This window comes from Anguilla rostrata, chromosome 7 (assembly GCF_018555375.3).
Source record: "Anguilla rostrata isolate EN2019 chromosome 7, ASM1855537v3, whole genome shotgun sequence".
NCBI classification, from domain to species: Eukaryota; Metazoa; Chordata; class Actinopteri; order Anguilliformes; family Anguillidae; genus Anguilla; species Anguilla rostrata.
Window position 1 is genome coordinate 6,667,231 of NC_057939.1, and position 23,888 is coordinate 6,691,118.

General features: G+C 43.6%; 1 protein-coding gene across 2 annotated transcripts in view; it reads right to left on the reverse strand.

The window, feature by feature from the left end:
* The window catches only part of tmcc3 (transmembrane and coiled-coil domain family 3), a 53,970-nt gene extending 30,082 nt beyond the window's left edge, over positions 1-23,888 (reverse strand). Inside the window, exon 1 of one of the 2 annotated variants that reach the window (XM_064342553.1) lies at positions 23,053-23,888. In XM_064342553.1, the coding sequence (XP_064198623.1) occupies positions 23,053-23,097 (45 nt within the window). In that variant the 5' untranslated portion in view covers positions 23,098-23,888. Of the gene's footprint in view, positions 1-2,483; positions 2,741-23,052 lie in introns of those variants that run through there. The other variant, XM_064342552.1, reaches the window with a different exon arrangement.

Here is a 23,888-nt window from a genome sequence, read left to right on the forward strand (position 1 = left end):
AGCTCATTAGCACAGTTAAATTGCCCTGCCATAATACGCAGCCAAAGTAGCTCTTTACAGAAATTAACAATTCAATACTTCAGTGCAATTTTCCAAATGCAAACTCCAAATATATATATATATATATATATATTTATATATTACGGCCTTTAGAATATATCATGTCTTTCCCTGTTATGAATCCAAATTTGCTGCATGACTCAAGAACATATCCAAGTTCCACCGCAAAGCCCGATCAATACATGCTCTCCAAAGAATACAGAACCTCACAATCTGTAGAGAGGAAACGCGTAGAACTTCTAATGAAACATCAGCAGGCAGTGGAGAGCTGAGAGGCCACACAAATGCTTAATTAAGGAAGTGCGCTTCGAGTCTAAATAATGATGTCGTCAGTGAAGGTTTTCCTGTCGGGGACTGCGTAAAAGACTCTGGCTGGCTATCAACGTAGTGGCTAGACCATTGCATTGCAGCAACAGCATAAGAGGGCAAAGGCACTTGTGTCTAACAGGTGTGAATAAACCATAAAAAACTATATTACCCCAAAATTCTATAGAATTAATTTTCTCCAACTGTGGCTGCAAACAATACCATTCAAAAACTATCCATGATTAGGCTATCCTTTTCAGTAATGGTGACATTAGTTTCAAATTGCCATTTTAGTTTCCACACTTTGAAGCATAGCACTGGTAGTACTGGACAATTGTTCAAGCAAATGGAGACAATAGGATGAATTAATACAACGGCCAATATTTTCAGAGATATTCTGCATAGGCTGTCTAATCATTGTTAAATAGATAAATGAGAGGTAAACAGCTCATTAAGGAGAAGGACAATGAGGCCCCCAACAGCATTTTCAGCCCGAGAGAAGAAGAAATGCTTGAAAAGATGTACTCTTTTTTTTCTACTGTCACCAAAGTTTTGACTCCTGTCCTCTGGAGTTTCTCACCCTGTTCCTCCTTCTCTTCCACTCTCAGCCTTTCCAAACTGGACCCGTCCTCGCGCATGCTTCTGGCGTGCGCCAAGACGTGGCAGGGCATTCTAAATGAGTACAGATCGACTGCCAAATTTCACTCAATGAGTTGACTAATTACATGATGCATGCCAGCAATCTTAAACGCATGTAAGGAATGTACGTGCTCTGTCATGACCACGCAGAAACCAGGGTCAAGTGGACGAAAAGTGGACCTGGAAGGCTTAAGTCGAGTTAAGGTGCATTACTCTATTCCTAGATGCCTGCAAAGAGATCGTGTCCATTGTTCTGTCGTATTTACGAGACCGGTGTTTAGCAAGCTTATTACATTCCACACTGTCTCCGCGCGCTGTCTGCTGCAGCCCGAGGCTTCGTTACTTCGTAAGCAAGACCACCGAGTTTCTGGTCCAGAATAACAAGCAATTTAGTAACTTTCACACATTTTAAGAAAAATACTACCCGTTGCATGGACGCCGTAAATATTCCCAACCGAGGGTTGGGCGCCGGGCTCAATTTTAGCGATATATAGCCTAGCCTACTGGGACTATATCAAAAAATAGCACACAAAACATTTTAAAGACCCTTGTTAAACTACATAGTTTCACAGCTGCACGGTGGTCATTGAGCTGTTGCTACAAGTAGGAGGCATCTGACACCTCATACTACAACAATCCGAAACGAGACCGAAGTAGCTACGTGCCATATCGGCTGGAGAAACACAAGTCTTAGACATCTGAGGGGAAGACGACTAATTTCATACCTCACTGGTGTGAACTTTCGATGTTTACTCACGGTTTAAATCTATTATAAATTGCTACTTGCCTTATGACTAAATTAAACAAGAGCACAAAAATTAGGTTGTACCATAAATGAATATTTTGTATCGGAATGGCTGATTTAAGGGGTGCATTTAAATATTTTGACTGCCTCAACGCTTGCGTAACTATGCGTTATCCTTAAAAACGAATGTTTTTAACGGGCTTTTGTTGAAAAATAGCTGAAGAAAAATAAAATAAGTGAAAGCTCTGTTTGAAGAAAAAAAACAATTCTGTCAGTTATTCAAATTTAATGGTTGCGTGCTTTAACATGTCTAAACAAACCACAGAGTCACCCACTCTGCACAGTCAGCTATCTAAACTAATGTTACACAAAAAACTAAAAACTGTGCTACTTTTTATTTATTTAAAAACGACACGTTGAACTGCTACATGTAGGCTACATTGAGCGTTGTTCGACAAACTCGCTCTCTGATTAGCGTTGCTACACTAGCTGCATAGCGGTGTTAATCTCGTAACAATAGATAATGCCAATTTAACTGTGTTACTAAGCGGTTCCCTCCGTGAATGACTATTAATTAATTACTATCTGCAAATAACAGATCGCCGATAAATTGTAGCTATTTCGATGCATTGCATATACAGACGCTTCTACAGTGTCCGCGACTCTGTCATCTCGCCATATGGAACCCCTACACGCCACGAAATGCAAGTGTGCGTGAAAGATCGGCATTTACCATTTCGTTTTTGTGATAGTATTTCTTCACTTCACACAAAGTTTTATCCAGAGCGGTATCGGCGCTGGGCATAGTCCCCGCAATTCGGTCCGCAGGGATGTGCTTCAGATTGTTATCGGGACAGGTACGTTGTTCCTCAAAAGAGTGGTCCCATTTGTTGCCCAACTCTTTCACAGATTTTTGTCGGTCCCTCAGAGTAATCCGCTCTCAAGCAGAAACGCTGCGAGCGCAATGTGCGCGCTGAACCCGCCCATTGTGCTCTGGTGATGGGTGGGGGTGGGGGGGTGGATTAGTTAACTCTTTCTTCTCCTAAATGATACGATGTTTCCTAGATTCACAGTGAAATTATTATTATTATTATTATTATTATTATTATTGTATAATAATATATATCAAAACTTGTATTTATATATAAAACCTTATTATTTTCTAGAATTCAATTATATATCGTTCAATTACATAAACATAAAGAACAATTCAGGATACTATTTTGAGCGATGCAGTGTGCTTAGCTGCAGTTTAAACCTCTAGGCCACAGGACTGCATGTCAAGTGGAACAGCTAAATTTCACAGATTTGGATGTAATGCAGTCTGTTCTGTGGTCTAGAGGGTTGAACTTGAGGCTAACTCCTGCTAAAAACACTTCAATTTACCCAGTGATTTTCAGACCCTGTGAGACTTTACAAAGTGTATATCCAGATATTAATTGGTGCTCAATGTCAATGTGTTTTTGCATATTCCACATCTTATTGCAATAATAAACCAGACATTACTTCAGAAAATATCATTCAGTGGATCAAACCCACTAGCTACACCCCACTAATAGGGATGTAGGCCCACTGCATATGAAATCGATGAACACAGACTAGCCAGGACCAGTGATTCATGAGGATTCAGTAGGACTGCTTATGGTACAAGGTGAACCGTGTGATGTAATGTAACGCACACTACAATGATAGGCTAGCCCCCTTTCTGAATTTGCTCCGAGGCTCGCACAGGAAGGACAAAGTCCTCCAGCAAGTCAAATGAACCATCCAGTCCTGCAGGTATAACCACAACAGCATAATGCCCTATTTTGCAATGGTTTCAAAAGGCTCAAAAACTCACCCTTGTCGAAGAGCCATTCATCAGTTTTCTCATGAAGACGACCGTAAATAATCTTTTGTGGTGAATGATGGACACTTTTTCCTCGGTTAACTGTCCTTTCCCATCCCCTGCGGTGAAAGGAGGCCGCCTGACCAGTCCCAGCTTGCAGGTGAGATGCAGGAGGTATTTTGGGCTTTCAGAGGGCCCGACCATTCTCGTGAATAATGAAGTGGCCTCACCCTTCATTAACTTTCCAGGTCTATCTGCTACTATCGCCATGGCTTTGTTATGGCGTGTTCATATTAGTCTGGCTCCTGTTACACCATGGCATGACTGCAGGCCGATACCGGACACACTTATATTGTCTCCCTCTGTTCCCCTACACAGTCTATATGCGCAATAACATCTTCTGATGTCTTTTTATTAACGAGCACAGGCGTTGGCGAGTTCTTTACCGCTCAACGCAGGCTTTGTTTTGCATGCTTGTGCCCACGCCTGTGCATTTGTGTGCATTGGTCTGAGTCTAGTTTATTTTAGTGAAAAATACATTTATGAAAGTATAGCAAAAACAGAATGCAATATCATGTAAAATAGTTGGATGTGTGTAACATCTTAAATGGCCCTGGCAAATATGCAATCTCTTTTTAGTCTCACACACTTTAAGAGCTTCAGAATGCCTACCTGCCACTGCAGATTAGGAGAGGGGAGAGGTTAGGACCACTGTGAGATCAAATTAAATACAAAGCCTGCAGATACACAGAAATCGATGGTAGATTAGCAAAATCAACAAACAGCTGAGTCAGGTCTGACAAACAGGGTGAGAGAGAGATTTAAGAAACTCACTGATACTACACCACGCTGCTAGCTGAAATAGCAGGGACAGAGTTAATGAATGCCTCTATTTCTCTATTTAGCAGCCTGCAACCAGATTCTTCCTGGTTGATGTTCTTGCAGTTCTGCTGCGACATTGATTACAGCATAACGTCGCTGCAATGGTCTGGAAAAGTCACATTACGGTTTGGTTTTGTGCTACAGAAATGTGTCTTGTGGACAATATTTTTACTACCCCACCAACCCAAATTACTTTTGCTTACTCATTTAACGGCGTATACTTGCATAATGTATGTTCAATATAGCTGCAATAATAATAACTTTTATCACATGCTTAACTAAAGAACATTTCATCATTTTTATTTTTTAATGTAAATTATTTATTATTATGGAGCAAGAAAAACAAAATCCTGTTGGTCCTGAATGCACAATCAGTGATGAAGACATCAGATACTTTTCAATAGTTTCTAAGAATAGAACAGCACATTAATATTTAAAACACCTAGTTTCTCTGTATTATACATTTTTAAAGATCGTACGAATACCATTGTTTTTACCAACGAAGAAATTAAGAAAAGTCGCACATTTTTTGTCACACACCAACATTGTAGTATATGACCGATACGCCTTCATAATACGGATTAATGATGCGAATCATTTTGTGCCTGTCCTTGTTTTATTCACATAATTACGTCCATTTGTCTGAACCTCTTATCATCTTTTTCTGAGAAACTGTTACTGTAAATATGAGAATCTGTAGGGAAAATTTACACAAATTACAGTTACACATATCTGAGTTGCTGCATTATTTGCGGACGTAGATTACATGTCACTTCAATTTTACATCTTATTGTGACTTGTGACCTCAATGAGCTCACTTTATTGCTCTTGTTTATAGTCTTGACATTATGCATGTTAATAGACAGGCCTACACAGTACATTTATTGTGCTCATTACAAACCCCCTGTACATGATCCCCCAAAGAAAGCAATGGTATATTATTCTGCTTGCTTAAAACAATAAGTTGGCGTTTAATCATAAAATGGCTCTAAGTTATATTTTCAGGAAAAGGTCAGAGTATTTGAAAATGAACTGCAGGAAACATTGGCATTGCACTTACAAAAGACACACCAAGCTGACGGAAAGCTGGTGTTCACCACTTCTAAACACACTTTCCATTGGTCTCTTCCTACCGTTCTCTAATTTCCTTTAAGACAGGGAGTCGGCATTATATGAAAATATGACTGCAGTCAAAACTGTGTAAAAACACGTGTTCGGCGTACTCTCGGCTGCCTCTCTCAAGCGAACAACCTTCTGGGTCAGGCCAAATTAAGTCTGTAAAACACTGAGCGGGGTATTTCCGCCAGGCTGCTTTATTAATGTGGATCACATGTGAGGGCACCAAGCTAGCCTTTCATTCCCATAAAAAGTTCTGTGACGGTGCTGTAATGCGATAGTGTTGTCGCAACATGACAGCTGGCTGAACACTCTGGAAATGTTTTGTACGAGCTAAGGAGACTAACTATTAAAGAGAGTGATGAGTGATTGAAATCGTTTTTTTTTTTTCAGATATAGCACAGGACACATGTAGCTGCTTAGCTGGATTAAAAAAGCATTCAGCAGCCACTGTAGCCATAAACATAGCCTGCCATGGTTCACTGCCCTAGACCCCGGCCCGGGCACTATGCCCTTGTATTTAATTTCATGCTCTGTGAGGCCAAAGAGCCAGCACACTCTAGAGTAAAATAATAGTAGCAGCAGCTAGGAGTGAACCTGAATGTTGTATAATTACTAACACCTAACCTGAATGTAGTATAATTACTAACTGTTATTAGAAAGATCGCAGTTCATTTGGTTCCTATAGAGTGTAAAGTAAAATGGTAGAAGATTTATGAATCTGGGTGTGTTAATGTGAAGCCTACACAGCAAAATGTTCAGTGTTAAACCAGCAGTGTTAGAGAAGTGTTTAGACTCTTTAGAGTACATTTTAGCCCCATGTACCTGGCGGCATTGTGTAGCTATCTGATCAGATTGCTCAAGTAGGCTAAAATGTAGCACGAGATCCGAACGCGGATCGGAAACACAGCGTGAGACGCGATGATGAATGAATAAGAGATGGCGAACATAACGACACGTACACCTATCTGATTAATGATCGTGACTACGCACGACACGGCTGACTCGCTGAGGTAAACGGGCCGCTCGAAGGCGAACGCAGGTCGTCTACTCAACTTACAACCGGCCGATTTCGGCTATGAGGTGTTCAGAGAGTCCCGTTTCATTACGTTGTTGGCAGTTACATTCCAGCCAGTTCCCTGTGATGAAAAGGCACCGTATAGTGAACCGTACTGTGGATGTTTGTTTCTCTTCTGATAGTTCTACTCCTGCTACAGCGGGCAGGCTAAGCTTTACACAGCTTTCTTCTCCAGATCCCTGGCTTTGCCCCTTTGTATTCAATTTCATTGAGGAAACTGATTTTGGCCTTTTTGCTCTCCTACATTGATCAAGGGGACACTGCCCCTCGTTAATTAATGCACGCGGTGTGATGTGCGTTTGTATTCAGATATATGTCCATCTCTCATGAGCCTGCTCTTCACTCAGTGTGCTTTCTGTTCAGCAGGAGCTGCATTCAGTGTATTTAATGGACTCATTACAGGCAAGCTGCTCAAACAAGATTGAGTTCCTTCCCTAGACAGCAAATTAATCAAATACAAGATACTTATGTCGCCAGCACTATTGAGCCTAATAGCTATATAATGTGCATTTGAACCCAATTAAACGAGTAAAAAAATATCAAGTGATGGCAAAAGGAAATACCACAGAAGCTAATTACATGCTTGTAAAAAAAAAAAAAAAAACTACTCATCCCAAGAATATAGAATTTTTAATTCCTGTCAGTCCAAAGACCAAATCCAATAATGTCACCCTGTGACTTATGAAAGGAGGAATTGAGTTTACCAATCAAGCTCACTGGAAAAAACACAATACAGAAGCTGGCTCCACAAGATACATATATTAGCTCTTACAGATGTCAGCTGGTTTGACTCATAACATAATGAGAATTTATTTATTTATTATTTGACGCTCATAATAGACAGCTTGTTTGGTGATGGAAAATGCCAGATGTCCAAGGGTCGACGTCAAGGTCTAGGGTAATGTAAATCAGGACTTTGAATATAGTTGACTCATTGACAGTAAATTAAATGAATAGTTATCTTGTGAAAAGCTGTCTCCCTCTCCATCATAAACTGGCTCTCAGGGTCTGGTTCACTGTTTTGTCTGAGGCCCTTCTCTTCCGGAAGTCCTTAATAGCTCTGTTATTGCAATAGGCCGGGTGATTTCAATCAACTGTTCAATGGCTACCAACCAAAGCTTGTCTAAATGAATTCCTCCATCTGCAAAAAACTGTTTCTGACCCAAAACAGTCATCCACAGCGCTGCTGATGTTGCGTGGAATGTCACCAAAGCATTATAAATTGAGCAAGAGAGCCGTTCTGTTATCTGTTATTCAAGTTCCATTCACATAATCAGCCTCACTGCAGTAAACACAAAGAGAGTGTGGACAAGCTCGTGGGCGGGATCCAATCAAATGCACTGAATTTGGGGGCGGGGTTCAATCTACAGTAATGCTCGCTATTCTTCTTTGACAGCGTATGCGGTTAAATCAAACCAAAACAAACCTGTTGTTCTGTAGTAATATTAGCTATCTGGCTAACCACTCTGCTGGTATAGAAAAATAAATGAAGTGCAATTCCACCCTTGGCACCCGCCGAGCACCGTCTGGGATCTTCTGAATTGGCATGTTTACGATTGTGACCATGTGATGACTGAAGCTTTATACACATTCTGGACCTTGTTTAGCACCTCCAAATGAGAGAAACACGCAGTCTCCTGGCTGAGATTCATGCTCTGATTGAAAGCTTATTGCAGCCAAAAAAGGACCAATATAATGGCAAAAAAATAATAAGGCATATTACATATATAGATATTCAATAAAAAAAAACATTTTATCTTCTAAATAGTTTGCGATCCACAAGTACAAATATTGTTTTTCCATTTAAAAACTATTCACAAGATGGTTACCTCGCTTGAATAGCCTATATATAAAATAGAAAAATGGTATAAGCATCAAATGAGGAATTATTTATCACCTTATGTTGTGTTTAGCATAACAACCAGTGCAGGTCTATGCTTTGTTGTGATGGACATGAAGATTTAGCAAGTTATTCCGACACATTAATAATACTGCAGTATGCTCCAGTAAAATGGTATCCCGTTTGTTTCTGTCTTAAGGCACACAACAATATTGGCAAACAATGCCAACAATGGGCTGGCATTGTCATCCTTTTCCAGCTCTTGTGGTGAGAGCGCACTGACTTGTCGAACATGTAAAACCTGTTTGTTTTATTGAATGTGGCGGGCTGAGGGGAAAATTTAAACACAAAAAATCTCAACCTAGATGTGCCTAACGGTGCATAGAAACTATATAGCCAAGTCCAAATTGTTCTGGAGTGTGCTGCAGAGAGCGTGTTTTCTAACTACTACCCAGCAGCCAAAGAGATTTGACTCTGTGTACTAATGACAACAAAAAGACAAATGCTATTACCCTTCAAGTAATCAGGGGGTAATACTTTGTCTTGTTGTTGTCATTAGGAACGATCTGATGTAATCTCTCACCGGTCTCTACAGAAATGACGAAACTCCACACGGCCCATTGATTTAGCTGCAGCGCACAGTCGGCAGCTTTTGACATCATTAGGTCCTTAAATTACCCTCCGCGCCTGTGTTTTGAGTTCCTTGGAACTGCAGACAGTGTTCTTCACCACCTATGTTATCTGATCCCGGAAAGCATTCCAATTTGCGCTCTCATTTGGTTTTCCAGTGAAAAGTATGTGTGTTCTTATCTATGCCAGACAGTTATTTAGTCCAGCCTATGATAATGTCCCACTTTAAATATGATTTTGTACACTCCAATACCTAAGAAGTAGCATTTTGTTATGCGATGCCTAGAACTCTTCTGGAATTCATAAACAAGAGTACCGCTGCTGTGACACAGCAGTAGTAGGCTATGCGTCATCCCCTCAGGATATAGTTTGAGTTACGGTGAATAAAGCTATGAGTGCGCCCAACCTCTCCATTTCCCCAGTTTGTAACGAGCGGAACGTAAATGTTTTTACCAAGCGACCCACATATTGCTTTCCCAAACAATTACACGATCCATTATTTATCCTGATACGGCTCTGCAGAAGGGTAAAATACACGTTAACCTCCTAGACATTTCCCTTTGTTATATGTGCGCTTATGCATTGTGCTTGTATTATTTCGTGTTTTTTCTTCGTTAGGTTTTCTGCAAACTCTTGCACAGTGTTGGTGGTGTTACAGGACGCAGCTTCCCATAAACAGCTACCAGCACATTACAGTGTTGAATTATGTTTATTTTGCTGGCTGTTGACAACCCATCTTGCATGCCTGGCTTGGCTTGGCTTGGCTCGTGAAACCTGAAGCCATAACAGTTCAGGTGAAATATTTTCGTCTTGCCAGAAATTGAACTGCCACTCATAAGCACCTGTGGTACCAGAGTGGGGAAATCTCATTATCATATGTACATGCTGAGATTCCGCAATGGTCACTGCAAACTTCAAAGGGGTATTAGCATGGATAAACTGGTGCTACAGTCTTAAATGTTTTTTTTCTCTGTGACAAGGGTCCTTAATCTTATCCAGGAAGGGTGCAGGCCTTTGTTCCAGTAAAGCAGTTACACGCCTGATTCTACTAATCAACCACTGGAGTCTTTGCTAAGGACCTTCAGAATCAGGCGTGTAACTGATTGACTGGAACAAAAGCCTGCACCCACACGGGCCCTTTCTGGATAAGGGTCAGGACCTCTGCTCAATGACATGTTGAGCATCTTTCGCCCTTTTCATTTTGCATTACTAACCCTCTCGCTTGGACCCTCAGTCTCAGCCTTCTCTCGCTCTCTTTCTCTGTTTCTAACACACTCATTCTAATTCTAACCGGACTCCCTCTCTTCCCTCCTCTTTCACCCTGATATTTCCCTTCTGCTGTTTCCTCTTCAGTCTAATTTATGCTCCAAGTCTCTCGCTCTCTCTCTCTCTCTCTCTCGCTCTCTCTCCCTCTATCGATCTATCTCTCTTTCTCTATCTATTGCGCTCTATCTCTCTCTCTCTCAGCCCGGGTTGTATCTGGCTCAGCGTCTCTAGTGTCCCTCTGTCTCTAGTGCAGATTTTCTTGTGTCGCATGCAGTATATCTCTTGGAATTAGCCGTTTCCCTCAGCAAATCTTCACAGTTTCACTCCATTTATAAAGATTTTGACCAGGCTGTGTCGTATGCGTAGCCAAGCTCCTTTAAAACCCTTCCCAGCACTTTCCGCTCCAGCATTCTGTCATGTACGTGTCAGGAGTGCAAGAGCAAAGGGGCCACAGCTCGGCTCCAGGTCCCAGAGTAATCAACAGCACATCTGTTTTTTTGAGCCACAATGGCGGCCACAAACACTCAGTCCCTTCACTCGCTCAGCCCAGTTCTCTGGCACGAAAAAAAGAAAAGCCATAAATCAACGTCCACTCGCTGTTTCTCTCCATCGGCAAGGCAAATTGATTTGATCTTCTGGCATCCCTTTCTGAAATGTATTGAAGACCTTTATGTCAGTGCATAACTGATCACACTGCCGTTTGCTCATTTTGGTTCAAATTTCTACTGGCTCTGTGTTTCATTGCTGAGGCCTTGTTCTTTGTAGAGCTTGAGCTTTAAGCCAATAAGTCAAGCATACCCAGCTAATGTACGCAACGCATATGGCTAGAGTAATTCAGTGATACCCAAACACGAGACGTTTCTTTTCATACATTTCAAGCCTCTTTGAAAATTGTTATTTTAGAGAAAATGGCATCGCCCTTTTCAATCAGAGCACAATGCACCGCAGCTGACTTAGGCTTTACCGTCTTTGCTTTGGAGATAATTACCCCCTCCCATTACTTCCCACAGACTACATTCTGAGCAAAATGGCGTCAACTTGATTAAATCTTGTGATCCATTTATTTATTTATTTATTTATTTCTTCTTCTCCAATCACAGTCCTCTCCTCCGGGTCCATTTCCTCTCTTTCTTTCTTTCTCGGCTCCTGATTTATGAGTCTTTTAACACGAGGTCCAGGGTGTGTTTTACACCGGGGAAGAAGAATTACTGATCTGGAGCGGTTGCCAGATTCCCCCGCTCTATTCACCGCTGAAGTTTCTAAAAGAGTAAAAAAGGGCCCCGATTGATAGGAGGGGGGGGGGGACTCTCATTCTTTACGCGTCCCAGCGGACCCCCCCTTTTGTTCCCACCCAGCGTGACGGGACGTGAATATCGCTGAATGGGTAAAGTTTTCCGGCGTGTTGGGGCCCCAGTCTCAGGCCCGTCTCCTCGTTCGAGCCCGGTTGGGGTAGGCCGGGCCAAATTCAGTCGTAAAAAGAAAAGAAATACGGCTCGCTAAAACAATGCACTGCAGTGGTCTATTGATTGAGAGGGAGAACAACAGAGACTATTTATGTCATTACTAAGGTTCTATTGTGAATTCATTACTGTCCCTCAAGGTTTTTTTGTTAAATCGTGAAACAAACTGGGTTAAAGCACTGCTGGAGCCAGTGCAGGAACACCACTGTCTGTTTTTTGTTTTATTACCATTTTTAGGCAGCCGGGGACCAAAGGTACTGTTATTTCATTTCACAGTTTTTTTTCTCATTTAGCCTGAAAACCATTTCCGAAAAAGCCACCTCTCCTCGAAGGATTATTTATACTGAATTATGAATTTTTAGGGCAATATCGCAAGTCTTTTGAGCTACATTTTTATGTTGGGTTTGGATGAATGCACCGTGCTTATTTTCTGCGAGTTCGACAAATAGCACATTATGAAAATTACATCCTGCAACCTACTAAGTATGATTCACACAAATGTTTGTATGCATAAAATATTTTAAGTGAAACAGCCTGCCCACAGTCAGCATAATGTTGAAAGAAATGCATTGCTCACCACTGTGTTAATCGCTGCCAAATGTTGTATATAAAGATTCTACGGAATATGCTATGTTTTTCATGCATCAAACTTAAAAGCCATTACTGGGCAGTGAAAGTTGATTTTTTTGTGACTGAACCCAGATTTGTGGGAATGTCTTCCATATTAAATCTAATACACACTTCCAGTAACATGCACACATCACTACATTTTTTTAAATTGACAATCAGACCTCTCCTGTGCTGCTTTTTGCATACTTCTCTCTTTGCTGCTCACAAAATTGCACTTACCCTCCACCACCCCAGCCTCCAACTGTTGTTTGGGTGTGCTTCTAGGTACCGAGTTTAAAAACATATATATTTCTCCCATTTAGCAAGGTAAATCTATCTTGTTCCCTGGTTGATAGGTTGTTATTTATATATTTAATATAAATGTGTGTCAGTTCACTGAACTGAGCTGGCTGCAAGGATTTAAAGGTTTTTGACTTTCCGTGTAATGTTAGCCTACTCCCTCTGCTCCTTCGCTCTTGGTTCTTGGTTACCTCAGGGCACCCTGTCAGAGGGAGGAGGGGCTGAGTGATGTCACAAAGGAGGGGAGGGGGGGCTAATGTGACACTGCAGCTGAAATGGATGTGACAGGTAGGGAACGGATACACAGAGACCACCTACGGATGCCAAAAGATAAATCAATTTTGGCAGGTGAGTTTGAAGTGTTGCATATCTTTCAGTGGCGCACGGTATCACATTGGCACGTTGTGCATGAAAGATGAAAATTCATTCACCTGTCATTCATTCATGCGAGCGGTAAATTACTTCCTGCAGCTCATAAACCATAGAAGCAGAAGTGGAATTTGATCCATTAAAAGCATTACATAACAGCATATTTTTATAGCCTCTTAATTCTTCTCATAACCCAAATAACGATTTGAGGACAATGTTTAAAAAAAAAAAACCCTTTGAAACGCAATTACTCTGGGCTAATCCATCTGGAAAACTGCTTCTGCAAGCAGATGATATTAATATTATGTTAGGCAATGTCATTCAGATTGTTCTCAATCAATAGATTGGTTTTCTTCCAGAGCCACAATGAGCCAAGGGGGGACTAAGTAAAAAAGTATTACCTGAGTAAAGTATGATAATTCAGCCATTCCTAAGAATACAGGGTACACTTGAAAAGGGCAACATAGACGTTTGAGCCGTATTACACACCATTCTGTTTAATGAGTTACTTAATATCATCAGTGGCAGTAGTCTACAGAATCTACAGCACCAGTCTAAGCTTTGATGAGAAAAGACCCCACCTAAGTGCAGAAACTAAAAGGAAAGTTCTTGCACAACCATCATCAGATATTTGTCGTTGTTCTAATTTGTCAAACTTACATCAGGTTCATTTATAATCAGAGCCGCAGGTAACCCACTCAAACAAGCACAGAGGTCAAACACAATGTCAAGAGGTTAGACAAGACACTCATCAGCAGATCGGGGTTTTAAAACAAGAGATCCGAGAAATGAACAAAGTGTTGATTGGCAGCTCTAGCGGCCATTATCGCACAGCCACCACAGAGAGTGAGGAAAGGAACACGCATCAGGACCTAGCAGAGGTATCATGGTGGCCGAGTGGCAGGAGGTCTAGATTGACGTAAAAAGTGCGATCACGGCTCCCGATGAGGTCAGTTTCTCCTTCGGGCCCGGTGGTGTATCGGAACCAAGACAGGCCATGAGGAATGGTCATGGGCTGCTGAGATAGGACCACCAGTTGCCTGTGATACGGTAATCCCAACCAGCAAGGACAGGAACGCAACAGGGGCGTTATGGCCAACAGAGCAGTCCTATGGTGGCAAAACACTCGTGCGGACGCCCAAACAGTTCCGATCAACCATCTTCATAACAACTTGTGACTGCAACAGCAAACAAAGCTGTTGAATGTACTTGGATGACAGTGTTTACATTCTACACTTCAAAGGTTACATCATGATTGAACAGCTGGAGGTTAGTGATGACCCCACACCACTGTAAAAAAAAAAAACTGTCTATCTGTGATGCGTTGCAAGATGGACTGAGGCAAGGGGACAAGATGGCAGTGCTAGCACATGACTTTCAGGAAGAACAGGAAGAGCAGCTGTCTTTCCCAGAGTTAGCTTCAGGTCATGCCTGTACAACCAGGCAGCAATGTCAATGTCAGGCATGCGGGTATATGTGTTCTGAACGTGGGTGTTCCAGGTAGAAAAAGAGTTATGTCATTAGCATAGACATTAGCAATGACACAACGTGCTTTGAGCAGAGGTAATTGGAGAAAGCGATTCAAAGAGAATATGGTAAATGGTAAATGGACTGCATTTATATAGCGCTTTTATCCAAAGCGCTTTACAATTGATGCCTCTCATTCACACATTCACACACACACACCAATGGTGAAAGGCTGCCATGCAAGGTACCAATCAGCTTGTTGGGAGCAATTAGGGGTTAGGTGTCTTGCTCAGGGACACTTCGACACGCCCCGGGGCGGGGGATCGAACCGACAACCCTCCGACTGCCAGACAACCGCTCTTACCTCCTGAACTATGTCGCCCCCAATAGAGGAGAGGACCAAACACCAAGCCTTGGGGGGACACTAGGGGCAAATCTGATTGGTTGGGGTCAAGGAAGTCATTTTGTTGGAGACAGCGAGACAGTTGATTGCAGCCTGCGCGCTCCAGTTTTAGATAAAAATTTGAGGAGTGAGACAGATTGCTATTTGTGTACATCTGCTAGGTTTAGACAGGGCTTTTAGAGAGGAGTGACCCGGACCATCACAGGAACAGCGGGGACAGTGTGGGTTGAAAGAGAGCAGTTGCTAAGAAACATAAAACTCTATGTGGTAGCCTTGTTTGCTGATATCAGAGAAACTTTTTACAAGATGCAAGCAAAGGGAATGTTTACCTCAAATAAAGTACAGTGCAATGACGGCACTTCTGATTAATGACTACAGTTGAGCCAGTAAAATGAACAAGAAATAAAAAGTTCCAGGGGAAATTCTCCAATATTATATAATATCGCTCCAAGGTTTAGTAGCACTGCTACATTGACCCATATATTTTGCAAGATGCAGACCCTCTACAAAAGGTTTGGAAGAAATAGGCTTCATAAATTCACGTCCTTCATAACCATACTTTTGCAAAGTTTATCGTTTCCATGTTGTGAAAAATGGGAAATGGATCATAAATTAAACATATTTCAAAGGCTACTATTCCATCGTCTCACCCTGTCCTTCGATTAGTTGACTGGCATACATTGGAGTATTTTCACATGAAGCTTTAAGCCTTGCTTTAGCAAGGTCATCAACAGGATTTGAAGCAAGCACTGTGGCAGTGTGGTATAATGGGTAAGGAACTGGGCTTGTAACCCAAAGGTTGCAGGTTTGATTTCCAGACAGGACACTGCCGTTGCACCCTTGAGCAACTGGATTGCTTCAGTAAATATCCAGCCGCATAAATGAATGCTATGCAAAAATGCAAAAGTTGTGCATAAGTCGTTCACGATAAGAACGTTGGCTAAATGCCAGCACTGTGATGTCACGGGTAATTCTTTCCGAATTCTTATTTCTTTCACTTTCGCAGACAGTAGCCCAGAACAAACACACCTTTTCACCTCTGATGGCGACAAGAGCCATGCTGCTCCTGTATTATTTATGAATGATTCAGTGGTTCCTGCTGAGCGCGACTGAAAAAAAAACCCTCCCCACCCGACGGCTCAGGCGATTGGACGCGGGTGAATGATTTATGAGGGGGGGATAACGGGTGTGCGCGCAGGAGCGTTCACCGGGACGGTCAGCCGATTTCGGTCACGTTCGGTCTGCTGGTCACGGTCTCGTCTCGCGCTGCACCCCTCAGAGAGGAAAACGTAGCAGCACAGGGGGGTTCCAACCTTCCCTCCCTCCAAATACAGGACAAACGCGTGCAATATTCTGCCCAGGTGGGGGTTGGTGGGGCCTGGATAGGTGCGGGGATTTTGACCGTGATAGTGTGGGGTTACATCTTGTATTTCTTGCTGGTATTTCCTTTCACACTTACATGCTTTTAAATTCAATGTTTGAATTTTGAAACTTGTTAGGATTAATAAACTTGTGGCATCTGCCTAAGTTTGGAAATTGTGCAAATACCACATCTGCGGAATGTTCTATTCAAGTTCTTTGACATTTAAGCCTAACAAGTAGTTCACTGAACAGTCACCAGAAAGCTCATAAAACTCGAAAAAGGCTGCAGAACATCCATGAATAGATACAGACAGGGTCCAATCTAGGAATTCATCTTGGTATAGGCTGCCTCAAAGGCAGTGTGACATCACAATTAATTCTGACTGGTATCAGGCTGTGTGGAGGTTCCTCCAGGCGTTAGATTCTCTCAGAGATTTACGCACATACACATCACGCTCACCAGCACAACGTGTGCCGCATCAAAGCCTGTTTGTAGCGCGGCAACAGTGATGAAACACCCTGAAATTAGCAAGCAAGCAGCATAGGTTCAGCATCTGTGATGTCACAATAACACGACCTTTGCCACAGTTTTTCAAAGTTAACACTGCTCCTTAACTTTGATCATTACGGGATCCTCCGCCATCAGTTCAGGAGGGCAGATGATTACAAAGCATGCAAAGCCAACCCACCAGGTACTTCTTTTCTCACTGCAAGTTGCACGGCTTAATAGGTCAGTGTTGTGGGGTCTAATAGGCCTCTAGTGGTTTGAGAGGAGCTTATAGGAATATAATGGCTGTGTGTATACTGAAGATCTTTCTCAGTTTTCATATTTTTACTGTTTTTATGCTTTCCTCTGTAACCGGTTCTATAAATAAAAAAAATGCAAATGAACTGAAGCTAGATTTTCGGTTTCCCTGGCTTTGGTGAAACAGTTTTGACTGCCTGTGATAGGTGCATGCTTGAGAGGTTGCATCAAGTTCAGATGAGATCTGAAAATTTCACTGCAGATATTAGAAATGCCTCTGTATCTAAAGCAGGGACCAGAAACAGTATTTTTTTTTCTTCCCCCTCCTGATTATTTATGAATAGATCTGTTGCATTTGTATTGCTTGTGTTCAGGAAATTTAATAAAGCTCCTAACGGCTTAGAGCAAAATCAACTCATGGTTCTTTCGTGTAGAAAGGCTGCAGCAATCAAAAGGTCACATGAGGTCCCCCCCCCCGATGAGCAGATGAGCAGTTAAGACGTGTACAGTACGTGATTCGCCCGTTCGCTCTATTGCGCCAGAGAGGCTCCGTCGAGTGGATGTATTGTATCTTCAGCCCCTCTGCAACACGCTGGCCAGTTTCCCCCAAACGCAGGCTAAGAGAGGCTGCAGCAGTAATTACTCCAGTGTGTCTGCGTTTATTTACTCTCCACAGAACAGAACAGCTCCCGGAGACAATGGTCTGTGAGAAAGCACAGGCCCACTTAAAAATTTCATCTTCCTCTTTAGCTGCGCGTTGCCAAGGCAACCGTGCCGAGGCCAAGTAGCCGGCGCAACAGTCACGCACCGCAGACCAGTCAGTTCGGCGAGGGCAACGGCAATAGAGCAGAGCTGTCAGCCAGAAACCACGTAACCTCCGGCATTGGGTGGAGTAAGATCAATGGCGAATCCTTACGCAGCAAACGTTCTGTTAAATCATAGGACAACAGTGGGAGAGGTGGATTGTGAGACACGCAAGAACATTTCTGCATTATCAAAATGCTGTCTTCTTGAACTCGAGAGGTGTAGCTCCTGTCTGTTACTAGCAATGACGAGTATGAAATGTTCCAGAAAAGTCAGAATTGCACCCCAGGAGTCAGTACTGGTAAATACTTGATACAAAAATGTCAAGAACCAGACTAGCTACATTTATGCGGGTGTTTTTCCTGTTCATCCTCAGTCTTTACAGTTTAAAAGGATTTTTTCCAATCAGAGGCCAAATTCCAGCAGACCAGAGGACACGAAATATAAAACATGGAGCTGATTTCAGAATGTAATTTCCGTACATGTCGACAATCTTCCACACGACAGAATGGATGCCAGTGTGGTGAACTCGACTCAACCCTCGCGTTTGGCTCACAATAAACAGCAATACGTTGCTGCAATAGTCCATCACGACAAGGCTTGATGTGACCGAATGTCAGGGTCATGAAGAAGTGAGTTTCTAAAGAAAGTTTTAGATGTTCACAGCGACTCCCCTGATGACATCACTCATGAATCACAAGCTGAATACCCATTTTTGTCAAATGACAAAAAAAAGACTCATACAGGATTTTATATATCATATTTCAGAGGAATAACATCTCCTTCAGCCGCGCTGTAGGGTCATAGGCGTCAGGAGCATAATCCGTTGAAAAGTGTGTAAATTGATATAAAGGTCAGTGTGGCCACATAAATCTTCTCTCTAAACCTCTGCTCTGTGGCCTTCTGCGTAATCAGGAAAAAAACATTCCACGAAACAGCAAACAACGATGACATTACTGCTACGGGTGCTGCGATACAAGATGCGGGTCGATGTGCGATCCCCGCGCGACGACAGACAACCCGAAAAAGTCATTCAAGCCCGACAAGAATTATGGTCGCCTCCCTCTCTCTCTCTCTCTCTCTCTCTCTCTCCCGCAGAAAAATGTCGCCCGTCGTCTCCGTGAGTGATGACGTGTACCCTAGCTGCCCTACGCATTATTATCGCGTTTCCCCAGGAGGAGATTGATCGGTGACAGGCCCGACGCACGGCCTTAATAAAGGCAGAAATGCCGCATCAGTCATCTGCCACTGCTCCGCCCTCGGCTCTCAAAGGGGAAACCGATCAAAACGCGGTCCGAAGAATGATCGCCGCGAAGGGAACACCTGACGTAAATAACCGGTCACCTGCAGGGGAAGGAAAAACCACTGGAAATAAACACTAAGTGGTGAACACAAAGCTCCACTGCAGAGGAATGTGCACAATACCGCTTTTCTCAGACCGAACTGAAATAACTCCTGCAACCCCAGCTTGTTAAATACTGCACACAGTGGAAACATATTTATTTTGCTGTGAATCAGTTCCCCACCTTTGTGAACACAATGACATTAATAAGTGAGATATCGTCCTCGCTTGGAACTACCCAGCAGGAAGTTGATGTCGGTGAGAGAGACCCCATGACCCCATAAGTAAGTGCTCCAATACCCTGGTAATGTTTGAGAGAGAGACACTGCCAGAGGGCATCGTCTGGCCAAAGCAAATGACTCATTCGCAATGGCGCACTTGGAACACGTTGACTCAAAGTACAAGACATCCCCATCACCCTCTATATCATATCCAGCCCTTATTGTACCTTGTATCATTATCTTGATGTCCTAGTTTGACTTAGCGTAAGTTAGGTCAGAGTAATGTTTACTGTGTGCGCTGGACTTAATGCGTTCACGGCAGCATTGAATAACTGTTACAAAATGAGCATTGTACCTTATCGAACCTGCGTTTTTGTAGTTGCTCCAATGGCCTTCAGTATGCGCTTATTGTACGTCGCTTCGGATAAAAGCGTCTGACAAATAAATGTAATGTAACGTATCCGCCTGGCACTGGATTCCATTCTCATCGTTAGTTGCGGGTTCAAGTCCACATTTAAATGTTATTAAAGCAACCCACAGAACCATCATTTCTCCTGCGCTGACGGCCGGCCAAAAGGCCGTTCGCGGTTGCTCGGAGAACGAGGAACCAAAATCTGAGAGGTGTCTGTTTAACAAACATTTCCCACGTCTATCCTGAGATCGTTGTCACTACACTACATCTGAGACACCATTACAGTTTTTCCCCCCCCTCTACCTTGTAAGTCAAGTTACAGATTACACCATTTTTTTTTTGTTTGTTTTGTTTTTTAAAGAAAGCCTGTGGTGTTTATATGTCCACAGTATCTTTTTATTTGGTGTTTTCACAGCAATGCGCGGCTGACAGTTTGTGCTCAGGAGCAGCCTTGACCCTCACGGGTCAAGTTCAGTCACTCATTTGCGCAACGCCTATTTCTTTTCACACATTAAGTCAGTTGGTTTTCAGAGAGGCAAAGTGCAACGTCCACTTGTCGCACTGTATGTAATGGCGATTTACAACGAATCGAATTACACAGCGCCTTTCATCTCACTACATCAAGGCCTTTATTTCATTAAATTGTTCGTAATTCGATTTGTGGTCGCTGTAATGCGATTTATTTCTGCGGCTGGACAAACGGCATGAATTCACGTCCTGAGGTTGTGCGATGCTCAGGTCTCTGAGAAATGAATTGAACTCAAACAGCCCATCTCTCTCTTTAAGCTGTCAGGAGTCAATGGGCACAAGGACGCTGAATTAATTCAAATAAAATAAAATCTACAGTAACTAATATTGCCATTTAGCAAAAAGAAAAAGGACCCGGGCTTCTAATACCGCACAAATACCTGCCGATTTTCATGTAATATCTTTCATGGCGGTTTACCAGCTGCCAACCCATTTGGGACAGAGGACGTGCCCCATTACACTGGTGTGCTGAGGTTACATAACCGTGCTCAGCAGTGTTCAGACGGAGTTGAGAGTTATTCCCCGGGTCCGGTCTGGGTTGCAGATGTTAAGGTGGACCAGGTCACACGACCTCGCTAATGAAGAGGCCCCTGGTGTGATCCTGCCCCCAGAACTGCCCCTCCAGCATCTGCCCTCCCCGACCCCATCAGACGCTCCCCTATACCCTGATCCGCCACGCACAGCTTAAACTTCACGGCCGGCCCTGGATGAAACAGCCCATCCCTATTACTCTAACACATTCTCATAGCCACACCTTTTTATTTAATGAATGGGTGCTAACATTATTTTTTGTTGGTCTCATTTCCATCAGTTTTTTTGGCTTGTTCGGCCATGAATGGACGGGTTACATAAGTGATGTAATTTCCTGTTTACTGATTTTCCCTGACGAGGACTGAAGGCGAGCTGAAATGCGTCAGTATGTTTTTGTTTTTTTTTTACCCTTGCCTAACTGAATAAAGGCTTTTAATACAAGACAGAGTGCCTCGGTCTCCCTTTGCGGAATTGCTTCCTATTGCAACGTTATGCAAGCATGGGAAATTATTTCCAGAATGCTTTAGTGGCCTAATATTCTCATGCCCCTCTGGACGCACATCCACACAAATACACACACACACACACCTGCTTCACACGGAACCATATCAAAAACACGCTTAGTAAACGCAGAAGCACACAAAAACACACACGTGCTCAAAAACACGGAAAATTTGCACCGACACAAGCACTCGCATAAGACAGATGCTAAAGGCATTCGTGAGACAGTGGTGAAAAGGAATGAGATTAGAGATCACCACGACGTTAGGAGAGCACGGGTTTCAGTCCGCGAACCGCGTGACACGTTATGTGTTGCGCGATATTCCTGACTCAGGGTTCCGCCAGAGTTGGCGGCCGAGTTTCGCGGAGACGCAACATTTCGTACGCAACATTTCAAACGAGAGAAGGAGAGGAAGTTCTTCAGACGCTGCATAGAATGAGCAATGCAAAAAGGGGTGGAGAATGTACTTAATCAACGACCTCTGGGAATAAGAGTCCGGTTTTATGATGAAGGAATGGGACGCTAACCAAAGTAGGACATAATTCCTGCAGTAGCTGGATGCTGAATTTCGCTCAAACCACTTAAATCGGTCATTAAAGATATTGGTTTGGCTTCAAGAGCTTCTCTTCAGCCAGTCTGCTTTGGTGTTCGCAAACAAGATAGCATGCAAGACCAGGTCCAAGTCGTTCTCTACCGCTTTCAACAAGACACCCAAGGGTGCAACAAGACGAGGTCCAAATTGGTCCAAAAACAGCCGAGAGCAGTATCAGGATATTAAGGAATAAGCTGTATATCACTTATGAGTGCTTTTGCAGTCTGTAGGGAAGTAAGTCAATGAAGGGAACGTCCCTTATTTGCACCTCTAATGCTTGGTAAATGAAAACGCATTATCTCTGTTCTCTCCCTCCACCACCCTCTTCCTGTCCTCTTGCTGTGAATCAGCCTGATGCAACTGCAAACTTTTGAGTGAACAAACTGTCATTCAGTGTATTTTCACTGCAGGAACCCCAAAAATAAGTCAGTCTTCACAAGTGTTTTAGTCTTCTATTTAGAAAAAATCATACTGACTGGTATCAATATTTTTTTTGTTGAAAAAGATTGCCAATAAGGTGAGACTCTTGCTAGTCACTTGCAGCAAAAAAAAAGTACCTTAAAACAAGCCAACATTTTCTACAAGTGAAAAAAATAAGATTTCAAGTCTCATCACAAGCCTAAACACTTGTTAAGACGCTTGTTTTACAGCGTGATGAAACACTCGGCTTAAGTTGCGTTGCACACAACCGCAGTGTGGCCTGGAAAGAGTGACGTTATTGCTATTTCAGCTCATTTCAGTTTTTTTTAAACGAGTTTTTTTTTTCAAGCATCAGACTGCGAGGAGAAGCATCGAGTTCCTCAAAGAGCACTGCAGCGTGCGGTCTTCGGTTTCAAGGAGGAAAGCTCACGTTTCCCCCGCGTGGGCTCATGTATATTTTAAACCGCGCAAGATCGCTATCTGGATTGTGTTCACGGTCAAGAAGTTCAGCGGTATCTACAGTTCTGCAAGGGGACGTGGGAAGGGTGGCGCGCAGAACGACGCCGAGCCGCCGCCGCCGCCGCCGCGCTCCTACCTGAGTGACGAAGATGAGCGGGATTGCGCTGGCCTGCTTCTTCATCTCCGCTCCCCTCCCACCATATCACAGACCCGCGCCGCGGCCCGGGAGCGCTGAAGTCCACGATTCGACCCCCCCGCCCGCCCGCTGGAAGCGCTCGCTTGACACTGCACTGCCGACGAGGAACGATTTCAGGGGAATGCCTTTTCCTGCGCGAACGAACGCTCCAGAGAGAAAGCCTCCTGAGTTCAAAGCTCCAGCCCGACGGCCACTGCCCCCGCAACTAGAGCAGTCCAGACGCTCTCCTCTCCTCTCCTCCGTCCCGTCTCTGAACTGACCCCCTCTCTGGGCTGGAGCACAGGAAATTGGACTAATTAGGCTGTAAACAACGTCGGTCCAGATTCCTATCTCGTGCGCCGGGGCAGGGCAGTGCCGGGCCACAGAAGGCACTCAGCTCAGTCATTCATTACCCCCTTTTAACGAGGAAGGTTTCGTCGAGAGGAAGTCCTCAGACAATACGCACACACACACACACTTCTCCTGAGGGCTGGACGAAGCCGAGGTGGGGGGGGGTCACCCCCCGATAGGGCGACGGCGAGGTACCCCCAGCACGCCGCAGACGGGCACGCATAAAACTGGCACCCGGCTGGGCGTCGCGCACTTCCCCCGCCGCTCCCAATCAGACGACGGCCTGCTTCCCAAACAGAGCCGACCACCGCGCTTGTGGTTAACCGTCGGAAACCTTCAGAAAGGAGCAGGCTAGGGGGGTTAATCCGTGTCAGCTTGACGAACGGCGCCCGTTAACCGTCCTCAACCGTAATTACAGAATCCCTGTGCGTCTGGCTCCCGTTCAG